This window comes from Bremia lactucae, linkage group LG19 (assembly GCF_004359215.1).
Source record: "Bremia lactucae strain SF5 linkage group LG19, whole genome shotgun sequence".
Taxonomy (NCBI): domain Eukaryota; phylum Oomycota; class Peronosporomycetes; order Peronosporales; family Peronosporaceae; genus Bremia; species Bremia lactucae.
In genome coordinates, this window is record NC_090628.1 from 844,054 (window position 1) to 859,083 (window position 15,030).

Sequence of the window (15,030 nt, forward strand, 5' to 3'; positions counted from 1 at the left end):
ATGGTGCATTTAGCACCATGTAAGACATCGATCACAGGCAAGGAGGCAGCTCTCTTGTTCCTGGATCATGTTTACCGACTACACGGGATGCCCGAGTCCATAGTATCGGACCGGGATCCTCGTTTTACGTCTGGTTTTTGGCGACATGTGTTTGAGCTGCTTGGTAGCAAGCTCCACATGTCGACTGCAGATCATCCCCAGACCGATGGCCAAACAGAACGTGCCAATCGGGTCGTGGCGGATGTCTTACGCACTATAGCAACTCCCAAAGAGTGGAGCAAGCAATTGCCCTTTGTGGAGGTCGCTATAAATTAAAGTGTCCACGCCAGTACGGGTGAGACTCCGTTTTATATTAACGGACTGCGCCATCCTCGGACGCCAGTCTCGTTTGTGCGCAGCCCGAGTCTTAGTGGGGGAGGGCCCCTCACTATGCTCGGTGCGAAAGAGGGACACGGTTTCGTCAATGTGACGATGACCCATGAGAATATCATCTCAACGACACATACTTGACTTGCCTTAGTGACCCTGCCAGTTTAGCAGCGGTCAATGAAACTACGCCTTATGACCGACCTCTTGGCGGTATCATAGGCGAGTTTGATGCTAAAAGCGTGAGCGAGGCTCAACGCTTTGTGGATGAGCGATTAGCCATCACACGTAAAGTCCGTGACGCAATGGCAAGCGCACAGGACAAGCAAAAAGAATATGCGGACCGAAATGGTCGCAAAAATAATGAACGCTTACGAGTGGATGAAAAAGTTTTATTAAGTACTGGTACCCTACCTAAAAATGCAATTTCTGTAGCACCTGGAGGTACTACGAAGTTGTTGCCGCGTTTCATTGGGCCCTTTACGGTGGTTGAAGAGGTTGGAGACCTAAATTATAGGCTCAACCTTCCCCCGTATATGAAGACACACCCCGTATTTTACATGGGTCGTCTGAAACGGTATGTAGACCTAAATGAGGTCACATATCCCCATCCGTCTAAGGAGACCGATGGTGGCACCGACTATGAGTCGAGCGTCGTTCGGGTGAGGGGGACGGTGAAGGCGAAAAGCTATCGGACTGACTCCTCCCACCACGAACAAAACTTGGAGAGCGAGGGACATCACGCGCATAACGCGGATTCCTCAGCATTATCCGTTCGAAAAGGTCCAAGCGAGTCTTCAGGCGTTCATAACCCTGACGAGCCTTCGCTCAGACATCAACAATCCGCAATACATCGTTCAGCAGCGCTAAACGCCTGTGACTGAACGGAACAAGATAAAGAGGCCGCGGATAGTTAGGCAAGATCGCCACTCCTATCAGGCGCCGCCTGCACTAATGGATGCGGGTGGGAATCAACGCTTCCTTGTTGGAAGGTTGCTTGCCCACCGCTTCGTGACGCAAGGGTACCAGATCCTCGTCCAATGGAAAGGTTACCCGAAGAGTTTTGACTCTTGGGAACCGATCGATACCCTACGTATTGATGTGCCCGGCTTGGTGGCTGCCTATGAAAAGGAGCACCAGCTGAGGCCACTTCGCTAGTCTCAAATGGACTAGCAGAATTAGCGTAGTGAGAAGAAACAGGGGTACAGTACCACCCATGATTTTTTTTCACACGCAAGCGGGCGAAATGAATTCGCTGCGACCGCTGTCTCATCGCATCGGAATGCGGATGGATGCGGCGCAGGAATTCCGCCTCGTATTGGTCGGGCGTTTCATTCGAGCGGAACACGACCGAGATCGGGAAAATACGCCCAAGCGATTTGCCCTGATCCCTCCATGTCTTAAAAGACGCCATAATAATTTATGTGCATCTACAAGAGCGCGCTCTAGGAGCGACGCTCTAGGCCCGTTTAAACGAGGCCTTTAAATGGAGGGGGCATCAATGGTTTGCAACCCGGCACATAGCCACGTTCAAAACGACTGGCTTGTGACACCGACTGAGCACGTTCACGTGTCGTCGGCGGAGCTTTAGGCTCCGAATCCTCTATGTCAGAACCATTATGGATTATGGTCTGAGCATAAGGCGTTGTGGTTTTGCCCGACGAAGAAGCGGCTGCGCCTTTATGGGCAGCGCTCTCATTACCTGTCGCTGCGCTATCCAGCGTAGACGAAGAGACAGCATTCCTAAACGTTGCTGTCTCCATGTTGTGAGCCCGCAATGCCATGGAAATGGCCGAGCGAGAGTGAAGGTGGATAACCGCGCCATCGAACAAGATAGCTCGAAGAAGGCTGGTGCGTGCCAGAATTACGGCAAACAAGGACACTGTCGCGGATTGCCATTCACGAGTCCAGAATGACGCGGAGCGATATCAATCGCAGTCACCGGGAACGAGATGATTCTAAGAATCACTCAGGGGTAATGTTAGCGTTAACCATAGCATGAGCCAGTGGGAGAGGACATCGATAGGAAGTTCGGCTTATAGCCACGAGAGAAGTTTGGATGGGCAATAATGCGCCATCATCCTTCCTCATGAGCTCGTTGTCCGCATCACTATTATGAGGTAACGGCAACGGTGTCGACTCATTGTAGTCGACAATGAGCGACTGATCAACAATTCCAGTGTTAAAGTGGGATAGATCATTTAGCCCCGTTAACACGACAGCAGCAGTAGCTCTCGGCGTTTCGACTAAGGCATTGGACGCGGCCGGTAAATTAACGCGGCGCGTGCGCTTAGCGTGAGGTTGAGTGGGCGTCTTCGCAGACAACCCACCAACTTGGCCTCTTTAAGGTGGGATCTTTGGCGCCGTGTATGGGAACCCAGGTCGCTAGAGTGATTGAGTGAAGTAGCGGCGGGTAAAGCTGCTCGCAGTTCCTCGCTCCTCTTTGACGAATTTAAAAAAGGAAATTTCGTTCTTAAAGGGGGGATGGTGTACTGGGCTACAGTTGCCCTAATGTTACACAGTCCCCGTTAGGTACACTTGGTGTCTTTAAGGGGATGGTCAATTACTAAATTAAAGTAATTAGACTCAGCACTCGGGTGTGGTTCACATTTGTGACTAACCCTTGTGTAGGTGATGCACATGGGTGCATTCACATTAGGAGGGATTACGTCTAATGTCATTCGTGATGACGGCTAGCGTCATCCGTTACGCGAGGTATCTAGAAAGATACGCTCGCAATAAATATTAAGTGTTATCTATAGAGATGACATTTTGATTGGTAAAAATAGGTACATAAATTTAATACGATTAAATGTAAATCAGTCTAAATCTACTTTCTACTTGATAAGTGCGCACGAGGAGCCCGATTAACGCTCCCGTGACGACACTTAATTAAAGTTCTTAGTGCGTTGGGTGAGTTCGCTAACGCGCCTGCCACAACTACCTCACTGCACGCACGAGAAGCTAGTTAAACCGCTTTCTCGCTGTGCTAGAGAGTGTGTCTAAGTAGAGCGTGGCCGCATTACGACGTGCCCACAATTACTACGTAAAGTAATATTCGCCAAATATTATCCGCTTTAGATAATGTATTAATCAACAACCTTTTAGTGTTAATTTCATGTAACGTTACACTCGTTACAGTTTTAGTATGCACACTTCAAAAAGTAAGCCCAGCCAAAGCAGTAGAGCAGTAGATACAAAGAAGAAAAAGACGAAACAATTGATAGTCTGATTCATTACACGCGCTTAGGTAGATTAATATATGTCACTTAGGATCTGTCAGCGGTAGAGCATAAGATCTCGACTGTGTAATTGTCTTCTCGACTCAAGTTAAATTATACGCCCACAGACACAATCCGTAACGCGCAGTAGATAGATATACTACCGCTCCATATATGTTTTGCACTTCTATAAAAAAATAAATAATATTGTGTCTGTGTCATCATGCATGACGATGACTCTTGCCATTTTTTTTCGAAAGCACTCTAGCCATGAATTCATTTTGGATTTCCTGAATTGTCTTTTTCGACGTGTCTGGCACGAACAAATACACAAAAATGAAGGCCAGCGTGACCGTGAACATGAACGGCGTGAAGCTATAGTCGCCCAAGGCCGCCGCAACGAACGGGTAGCTCAAAGCCACAGTAAAATTGGATAGCCAGCTGCAGCCTACGCAAATACAAGTGCCCATCGGCCGAGCTTCGTCTGGAAATAGATCTGCCATGACAACCCAGGCTAGAGAGCCAAGACTTGAGCCAAAAGAAGCGACATAAGTAGCTATGAATACGATGGCAATGGCTGGCAAATTCGTAGTGAGTGCGACTGTCAATCCCAGTGCACTCAAAAACATTCCCAAAAGACCATACATGATCAAATTTCGGTTTCCAAAACGCTTGACTAGCAATCCACAAAATAGCGTTGGCAGCACATTCACAAAGTTGACAGCCACGATTCCTATGCGATCATCGGATAGACCAGCTTGCTTCAACAACGTCGACGAGTAGAGAAAGACAACATTGATTCCAGTCAATTCTTGGGCTCCTGCAATACCGACAGCAATCATGAGCTGTCGGATGAGCATGGGTGAAAACAGTTTTCTTAAGGTACACGTCTCAATTGAATTAAGAGGTTGTGACATCGCGGATGGCAAACTGCTCACGATATCTCGTCGCGTTTTATGATCTTGCTGAAGCCACATTTTGGCTGTCTCTACGTTTTCTTCGCCGTATAAACGTGCCAGTTCTTTATCTGCAGACGCTTCTTTTCCCATAACTAGTAACCACGCAGGGCTTTCAACAACAATCCAAGGTGCGAGTACCAAGAACAATACCGCCAAAGCAATTGGAAATTCCGCAATAAAGCGCCACCCCGATTTCGTATTGGCAAAGAAAAAGGTGATTGCCACAAGGAGGTTGCCAATTGTAATTGCCATTTGAAATTTAACGCCGAGATAACTTCGTAGCGTTGGAGGTGAGATCTCATTGATAAATCCGGGTATCACGGCTGTAGCCCCTCCCGATGCAATCCCAGCGATCATTCGTCCTACCATAAAAACATATATGTTCGAAGCACTAGCCTGCACGACAGCACCAAGAATCATATAGACGCAATTAACCATCATAACACGTTTGCGACCGAATCGATTCGAGATTCGTCCAATGACAAGGGCTCCGATCATTCCACCAAAAATCCACGCACTAACAGCGATCGTCCATTGCGCTTTCGTGTGTCCTGGAAACATTAAGCAAGTTCCGGCTGCCACGGGTCTGGCGTTGCACTTGTCTTTGTCGTTAAACGCGGTCAAATTCATTTGGGAGGTCGACCATCCATATTGAAGTGGCTGCAGCAATGCCACAAGAACGTTGGCATAGAGCCTCCAGCGCGGTCGGATCGGTGTCTGCGCGTCTGGAGCAGTCGAGATTGAGGCGACCACCGTCGGCGAAAGGGCTACACGAATGGAGTCACTCGCAGAGAAGGACGATGGGGATGAAATGTTCATCATACTGGTCCGCGAAGGAAATTTAACAATGTACACGTCTAGAGGCATTCGTGGACAGAAGCAAACGGTGGTGGCGTAGACGATACGCATCGTGGATATTTAGTGGACGGTGCTATGCACCAACAGAGAACCTAAAAGAAGCCTTTATGTCAATCAAAAGAAGTCAAATGTTGTCAAGTTACTTGTGTCATTTTCCATTACTTACAGCATGACCCGGTCGTACTTCACGCCTTGATGAGGAAGTATTTTGATGATTAATGAACCGCTAATTGCATAAATTATTGAAATATCATTTTTGGATTTGGTGCTTTCCGTTAATTTCCTCAGTTTCTGGTAAAATCCCCTCAGTTTGATAAAACTCTACATGATTAGCTAATTTCCAAGCTAAATACCATTTCGTATTAGTACACTGGCGCTCCATTTATTTACGCCTGCATGGGGCTAATAATGGCAAGAGATCGCCATGATTCGCCAACATGGCGTGTTGACGCTCAGGAATACGCTCCGATAATTTCATATGACGTAAGCGCCTCCTAGGTAGCAGCAGCTAGTACAGACGCACGCGAGATTCCATGAAGGCTGGCTACTATATTTAGGACGCTCTTGTGCCCAAAATTTGAAAAGCTCAACAAGATTAGGACTCCCTTGTAACGGGGTGTATCAATCTATTATCTAAAAGGCAGAGAAGATTTGGAGAATATTACTTTACTTAGTAATATTTAGAGAGCTTATCCATTGGTAGATATAGACCATTACATCTAATTCAGTCAGCGCTGGACGCGTCAAAGAGAGAAACAGAAAATGTAACGGGCTAAAGTTGCCCTAATGTTACACAGTCCCCATTAAGTACATTTGGTACTTAAGGGGATGGTCAATTACTAAATAATAGTAATTAGACCCAACACTCGGGTGTGGTGCACATTTGTGACCAACCCTTGTGGATGTGATGCTCATGGGTGCATTCACATTAGGAGGGATGACGCCCAGCGTCATCCGTGATGACGGCTAGCGTCATCAGTTACGCGAGGTATCTACAAAGATACGATATTAAATGATATCTATAGAGATATAATTTTAATTGGTTAAAATAGGTATTTATATTTAATTCTATTAAAATATGAATCAGTCTGGAAATTACTACCTACTTGGTAAGTGCGCACGAGGAGACGGATTACCGCTCCTATGACGACACTTTACCAGAGTTCTTAGTGTGTTGGGTGAGGTCGCTTGCGCGCCCACCACAACTTCCTCACTGCACGCAAGAGAAGCAGGTTTAACCGCTTCCTCGCTGTGCCAGGGTGTGTGCTTAAGTAGAGCGTGGCCGCATCACGACGTGCCCGCCTACAACCTTTCTAGACGATGAGGGAATGGTGGACTTTGAAAGTCACTCTCAATCAGGGGAGGGGGAAAAGAGCGGCATTCGCTCACGCCTTCTCCTCCGGACGAACGTCGGCGAGCCCCGAATCCGTTCCCAGAACGTGGTGCCGCTGATGTCTTAACCGCATTGAGCAGGACACGAGACCCTGAGTCCTACAAAATTTCGAATCCGCTCGATGAAGAGAAAGAGCAGATAATCCTCATAGAGGATAGAGCTCGTCGTCGAGCTGCCAAAACAGCGAAAGCTAAGGCTCATAGTGAATATAGATTTACTCCGCTTAGTGCGAACGAGCGTCTCAAAGAGATAGCGGGTCACAGCTTGGGCATCTAAATCTCCGGTGACCCGGCGATGACGCCGGACGAGATCGCTGCTCGCGACGCTCTTCATGCGCAATACCTTACGCCGAAGGTAATGACGCGAAGCCAGTATCTGACGCGTTTACGTGATCAAGCCCGTGGGCCTTCGGTGACTCCATGAGGGAAATTCCGATCGTTTTGTTTCCAAACGAAACAAGGACTGAAAACGAAGTCTCATTTGACTCCGTAATATCTGGAATATCAGAGAGTCTGCGGATAGAGGTGACGTTCGTTTCGAACGGAAGCTTCGCTTCGACTATGCTAGGCTTAATGCCAAAGGCCAGTTACGTTCGGCATTTATGCCACAAAACGAAGAAAGGCCCAGCCAATATTTCAGTGCTTCGGTTGACCGTACAACCAAGGATCGAAGCCGCACTGAGGCTTTATATCCACCTAATCCCACGTTTAGTGGTGGGAAGCGTCGTTTGACGCGAGTCGACCCTGAGCTTGACGCTCAAAAACGTCAACGGCGTACGGGTAATCTTGCCGAAGAGGTACCTCGAACTCCCAAGAGTTTTCAGAGGAGGGGTACCCTAGCCACTTCACCAGAATCTGGTATTGACCCTTACGACGACGTCGCTTTAAAAGTTTCTCCACATGAAACTGAAGGTTTCCTCGCGCATCAAGCAGCGCGGGAGGGGGCCGAAATTTCGGCGGAAGCATTTGATGCTCTACGGCACGAGGTGCAACTTCTTTGTGAGGTCCTTGCTCGGGTTGAGAGCTCTTTTGAGGCGGTTCGGGACTGTCTTTCGATGCTGGAGCGTCAACATCCTCGTTTAGAGGGCCAGTTGGATATCCTGGTGAGGATGCAACAATCTGCGGCACGACCGCCTGTCTCGGCGCAAGCGCCTTCAAGTCCACGTGGGAAGGGTCCCGATATGGCTTAAGCAAGCCAACGTAAAACACTGGGTGTGTACGCAGCTTGCTGGGAAGGTTTAGCGTACAATCTAGACTCTTCTTGGCCACGACTAAGTTGGTAGGTAGGTTTTTAGCGTTAAGTAAAACTCGGTCTCCGACCATATAAGAATTAATACAGCTTCTGCCTTTGGCATCTGCTTGTTCTTTTGGTTTGTCTTGGCTATCAGTTATCGTATCCTTACATGTCTTAAGACACTATATCGCGTCGCGAAAAACTCGCTTACTTGTTTCCGAACGGTAACAGGGCTGATATCAGCAAGCCTATCGGCCAATTCCCCCGCCCCACCAAGCCCTGAACCACGCAGTGGTATCGTCAATGGAACGCGTGGGGGGAAAGACCGTTTACATAGAACGAAGTATAGCCTGTAGAGGCATGAACAGCGCTATTTAACGCAAACTCCACTACTGGGAGCATTGACCTCCAGCGCTTTGGTGCCGGAGCACACACGCTGCGTAAAACGTCTTCAATGACGCGGTTGACACGTTCAGTTTGACCATCGGTCTGCAGATGGTCCGCAGTGGGCATATCCAATCTGGTGCCAAGCACTCGGAAAATTGACTTCCAGAATTTACCCGTGAAACGGGGGTCCCGATCAGAGACAATCGCCACTGGCAAACCATGTTGTCGAAACACGTGATCGATAAACAGCTTAGCTGTACCCTCTCCATCAATGGAATCCGGCACGGCCGCTAAGTGAGCCATATTGCTCAAACGGTCAACAAAGGCCACTATACCGGAGTGACCGGCTGAATCTTTCGGTAGCCCAACAACAAAATCCATACTAATGGACTCCCAGCAACCTATGGGGACGGGAAGACTCGCCAGTGGCGCAGCAGCATGCGCCGAGGGTTTAACCCGCTGGCACTTTTCGCATGTGCGAACATATGTGCTGACCCATTTTTAAAGTTTGGGCCACCAATAACTCTGGCTTATAGAGCCGTAGGTCTTTTCTGTACCGAGATGACCACCAAGGACACTATCGTGTGCCTCATAGAGGATTCGGTACTTCAAATCCTCATCATGAGGAATAACGACACGCGGAGGGTTCGCGATGTCTGTGCAATAAAGCAACAGGTTGGTATCGATAGAAAAACGATGTAACCTTGCACGCAAACGTGCCGGCAATTTAATACCTGAATCCGAGTTCTTTAAAGCTCGTAGCAGAGTTACACTTTGTTTATACTTGGCGTAAGCCGAACGGATTAATTCAGAATAGGCGACGAGATAGTCGTTAAATGAGAAAGCTCATAATCCGGCCTGCGTGATAACGCATCAGCCAAAGCATTTTGCTTGCCGGGTTTATACTTCACCTCGAAGTTGTATTCCGCAATAAAGGATAGCCATCGGGCCATTCTCTGTGAGAGATGGGGCGACTTAGTCGGCATGCGTACTGACGCGTGATCTGTATATATCACAAACGGCTTAGAGCCGAGCAGATGAACTCTGAATTTGACGAGAGCATACTTAATAGCAGGTAACCCTTTGTCATGAACTGGGTAGTTCTTTTCCGCAGCTTAATGCTGTCTAGACTTGAACGTAATAACACGTTCGTGCCCATCAACATCTGTTTGTAACAGAGCACTTCCAATGGCAAAATCTGATGCATCACAGACGACACTGAAAGGCCAATTTGGGTTTGGCAGTGCCAGAATCAGGGCATGGATGAGACTATCCTTGACTGCTCGAAAAGCATTATTTTCGGTGCTAGTCCAGCATCATTCTGTATCCTTTTTAAGGAGATTAAATAATGTCCTAGCCATATCAGCGTAATTTTCGCTATATTTGTGTAAATAATTGGCGAGACCCAACCACTTACGCAAATCCTTTTGTTTTTTAGAAACCGGCCAATCTACTATGGCTTTTACCTTAGCGGGATCCGCTCTAAAGGCCTCGCTTTCCAATGAAGCTTCCTAAAAAAGAATTTCGTCTGCGCCTAAAATGCATTTAGATGCATTGGCATACAATTTGTTTGTGCGCATGCACTCGAGCACTGCTCGCAAATGGTCTAAATGGTTTTCCATATCCGACCGATCCTCCGCACGACTATGGACAAAAATGTCATCGAAAAAAGTCTGTGCATAACCTCGATAAGGGCGAAACAGTTGCGTCACTAGACGATTAAATGTTGCCGGGGCGTTGGAAAGCCCTTGTGGCATAACAAGCCACTCCCATAACATGCCGCTTAGGGTGCTAACCGCTGTAAGCGGGATATCGCTAGCTCGCATGAGCAATTGGTAGTAACCATCGACTAAGTCCAATGCAGTGTACATCCCACCATATTATTCAGAAGAACATCCTTTCTAGGAATGGGGGTTTGTGCTGGTATAGTGACAACATTAAGCATGTACAATGCGCCATTTACCATTTGGCTTTTTGACACAAAATGTCGGTGTCGAATGAGGAGATTTGCTTTCTCGTACCATTCCAGCCTCGTGCTTAGCACGGAAGAAATCGTCAATGACGTCACACTGCTCCTTTGGTAAAGGCCATTGTCTTGTGACACAGTATTTGGTTACCGGAACCAAGTCAATTTCATGACGAACACCGCTATCCGGAGGTAAAACACATGGTGGATTATTACATACCACATCTTGGAATTCCTTAATCAAGGAATAAAAGGGATCCGATGACCCATTTCGCGCACTAAGTGCAGCTTTCGTGTCATCCAGGACAGCTTCGTCTAGAACTGACGATGAGTTTAACTCAACCATAGGTCGAATGACCACCATTTCAGATAAGTCACCAGCCTTTAAGGCTCGACCGCACTCTTCAATAGACATTTCGTCTAGCTTTAAAAGAGCATGTAACGAAGGGATTGTCGCAAGGCTAACTTCCCCCTCAATGTTACCGGTAACACCATTTACAAGCGTATGTACTAGCTCACTCGTATCACTTTGTGAGGATATACACGCTTCGTGTCCACCCTGTCTTGGAGTGGAGACAATGCGCCTCTTAGAGGCCGGGACATTCACGTCCCCGGGTTTTCCAGCCTGTATTGGTTCTATACAAGACATGGTGTCTAATTTGACATCCGACAAGGAGTTAGGTAACTCAACTTCCTTATCCAGCGAACGTTTACGTGTCGCTTCACGTGCATTAGGAGGGTTCGACCCAAAATTCCCTGGCGAACTGCCAATAGTGTCACTATTGACACTCAGTATGGTGCCACCTCGGCCGACCACACTCGGTGGACTTAGACGTGCCACTCCACGTATCTCAGAAATATTGCACCCTTGAGGTCCTGGCGAACCGCCAACAGTGTCACTACTGACACTCAGTATGATGCCACCTCGGCCGACCATACTCGGTGGACTTAGACGTGCCACTTCGCGTATCTCAGGGATATTGCACCCTTGATGATTCGGCCTTAGGCCAACAATGCTTTCCGCATTTAGTGAATTGTTATTATAACGAGTGTCACTCGACGGAGTACATGCCGTTCCACTTATTTCTGCTGAGTCGGGCTCAGAATGAATGTTTTTAACATTAGAGTTTATTAACTCAGACATACCAATATCTAAAACGCTGACAGACTCATTCAATGATCCGCGCCAATAGCGATTTCGTTGCCTAGCAAAGGTGGGTTCATGACTCTCCAAAACTTTACTAGGAACATTGCGCGCGGCGCCTAAGGTCTTAGACCTCCAATCGATCCATGGCTCATGGTGTTCTAACCAGGCCATACCAAGGATGAGATCATATCTCGAATCCAAATCAAGGACGAGACAGCGTTCCATACTCTCAAAGTCCAGAAACTTTATACCGAAGTTCAATGGAAGGTTGGGAACAGTGATACGAGCCCCAGTCGCTAAGCGAACAGTGATTGTATCACCTTCATGCGCTCTAAGCGCCTCAACGTATTGTTGACTTCCTTCAAGGGAAAGGCGTCGAGCATAATTGCAAGACGCTCCTGAGTCAATTAAAATTGACCACGGCTTATCAAAGCCCTTTGCAGTCGCTTGAGCGACTAGCAAGCCAGGCTTGTACTCTCGCCCCGTGCCATTGAGCACCGAGCTAATTGGGGCAAGGTTCTGTTGATTCTCACCTCCTTGAGGTTCAACAGAGCCTAGGTCTCCCCCAGTAGGGCGCCCCGCAACTACTGGTATCGACGTTTTCCCGCAGCGTACCAGATCTCTGGTATAGGTCGGAGTTGGAGCTCTTTCAGCTTTACGCGAATTTCGAAGAGGGCAGGCAGGGCGTAATGTCTCGTGCTTCAGCACATATTACATCTACAGATGGTCTTATGCTGTTCCACAGCTTGAAAGAGCCTCTTCTCCTTCTTCAACGAGGCTTAAATCCATAGGTTCCGCTCTATTAGACGGAACCCATGTGCTCGAAGAGCTTGTTCGGTAAACAGGCGTGCTAACGCGAGCAGACTTAAAGTCAAACTCGGCACGTAGCGCTATGGCAACTGCCTCTCGAACGTAGCCGGATGAGATCGGAACAATTCCGTCAGAGCAACGCCCTCATTGAGAGCCCCCATAAAGATGGTCACTACAATTGCTTCTTGCATCGGGTCTTGATGCAAAGATGCAATGAGAGTTCTCAAGGCTCCTGAACAAAGTCCCCTAGGGTTCTTTTACCCTGTCGAGTCGCTAGGAGCCGTGCGCATGCGAAAAGCCTGATCAGGCGGTGCAAACATGCTTGCTATTTGCTGTTTCAGCGAATCCCATGAGGGAAAAGCTTCGTTTATGGACGTGCTGCACGATAGTGCCCACTCCATGACTCTACCTCCAAGTTTGGAAATGGCCATAGCCACCTTTTGCCGTTCTGTTAAGAACAAGACGAAATCAATGAACATTTCCATCTGCTTAATCCAAAAAGGGAAATTTTCTCCCTCTTTTCCCTCAAATGTCTTCACATTTGCAGTTAGAGGGCGAGCCCTCGGCTCTGAGTCAGGTACAGAGATGGCGTAGATGCCGCTAAGTGGTCCTGTACCTGACCGATCAGGGAGGCTTCGTACCGCATGAAGGCTTCAAGCTTTGCACGCAGGCCTCTAGTCCCTGGGAGATAATAAATTCCACGTGCTCAAGCCCAAATAAGGTTTTGAGCTTGTCAAAAGCGGCGCGTTGCGCTTTGACAGTTCTTGAACCTCTTTCGTTTTCGTGAAGGTTTAGTCTTTTAAAGACTCAGGCGTCGATTGACTACTAGTGCTACCAGGTGTAGCGGAGCTACCTCGCTCCTAAAGTCAGAGGAAGACTTTCAGACTCAGAGAGTCACTTATTTCTATTGAACTAATAGGTTAAAAACTCAGGGAGTCGTACAAGCTACTAAAGCTTAAGGAATCCTAGTTCAAGGGATTCAGGGGTTCGTAGAACCGTGCCCAAGAGGATATACCTTAGAAAGGCTTCTATGTCTTACAGATCAATGCGCAAGCCTTAGGAAGGCGGAGCGTTCACAAGCGCGTGGTTGTCCATCGAATGAGTACGATGGCTTCAGTTGTCGTTCGGTCGTTTGCACGACTGCACAAGAACTCAGTGCGAATAATCATCGCGCTATGGAGTTAAATCCAGACGGCTTGTACACAAGCACAACCAGCGTCGAAGGCCCACCATTGTGACGTGGACATAGTTATTAACGGCTGTGCACAAGCACAGGTAGCGTCGAGGTTCGACCACTCGAATAAGTTGAGCTGTACGAAACAAGGATGCTTGCTTGGAAAGCAGCATTCAATATAATTTAAAACGCCTGTCTATAAGAGGCAGTGCTAAAGTCCTTGATAATCTGGACAGTCGATCGTAGAGGATCACGCTGTGGATGCGCAGCCACAGCTATAGGCAGTTGGGGAGGATACTCCCTAAATAAAACTTGAGGGAATGAGTCCCCAAGAATATGTGAAAATAATTTTCCAGAGACCTGTGGTCAAAGTTTCCCAGTACCATTGGAAATAAGTTCTAAAAGTGTAGGCGCTTTAACACTTGATATGATAGCGCCTCCGGAGTTGCTTCGGAGATAACTCCATTGTCAAGGCTTAAACTGACTGAAACAGTTCCTGTGTGATCTGCGTAGTGGCAAAGTCAAGCAGATCTGCATACTTGTCTCAGATGACAACTACGTGGCCGATATTCGGTCAGCGATATCATTTCCTCAGGTGAACGGGTTCTCAGCAGCTCATCGATGGACGAAAGTAATCACGATGAGAAGACTCGAATTGAACGTTTTACGTCCCAATCCTGCGATTCTTTGAAGAAAACCCCTCTGTATAAGTATTTGCTAGAATTTTAGGATGTCTTCCCTAAATCAGTACGTGCGAGTTGCCTAAGGATAAAAGGACCTCGACCTGATTCCAGGTTCAAAATACTGTGTCATGAAGCAGTGGCCATTGCCTCGTGAACAAGTATTAACGATCGACAAATTCTATGCCGATCGCTTAGCAGCGGGCCATATGAGGGAGTCAACATCCCCGCATAGCTCTCCGACCTTCTGTGTGCGTAAATCAACAGGAGGATGGCGGTTTGTGCATGCATTTAATAAACTGAACGCTGCAACGGTACCGACTCAAACGCCGACACCACAAAAGACGTAATCATCGATGGTATGTCAAAGAGTACCACCTTTTCTTTAATGGATCTGATGGATGGATTCTATCTGATCCTTATGCGTGCACAGGATATCCCGCTCACATCAGTAAGCACCCCGAGCGGTATGCTATGGGAGTAGCTAGTAATGCCACAGGGACTTAGTAATGCGTCTGCGACATTAAACACATGTGTAACCAATATATTGAGATCGATGCTGGATTTTGCACCGAGCTATTTTGATGACGTCTTCGCTCATAGCATAGCCATGAACGGGTGTCGGAGATTAAAGTATATTTCCCACATCCGAAAGGTCCTTACACTTATGCGTAAGCACAAGTTTTACGCAAATCTCAAAAAGTGTATATTCGCTGGAAGCGAAATTCCACTTATTGGGTGCATCGTGGGTAAACACGGTGTACGGGATCCAGAAAAGATATCAAGGCGATCACCGATTGGCCTGTGCCAGTTCGTTGTAAAGGATCTTAAGAAGT

At 47.6% G+C, this 15,030-nt stretch overlaps 1 protein-coding gene across 1 annotated transcript; it reads right to left on the minus strand.

Annotated features, from left to right (window-relative positions):
- Positions 1 to 3,808: 3,808 nt before the first annotated feature.
- CCR75_006781 (uncharacterized protein) lies at positions 3,809 to 5,455 on the minus strand (the record flags this gene model as incomplete). Its single annotated transcript, XM_067964848.1, has 1 exon — positions 3,809 to 5,455. One exon carries the CDS (start codon positions 5,453 to 5,455, stop codon positions 3,809 to 3,811), a length of 1,647 nt encoding a protein of 548 aa, XP_067823903.1.
- Positions 5,456 to 15,030: the final 9,575 nt, after the last annotated feature.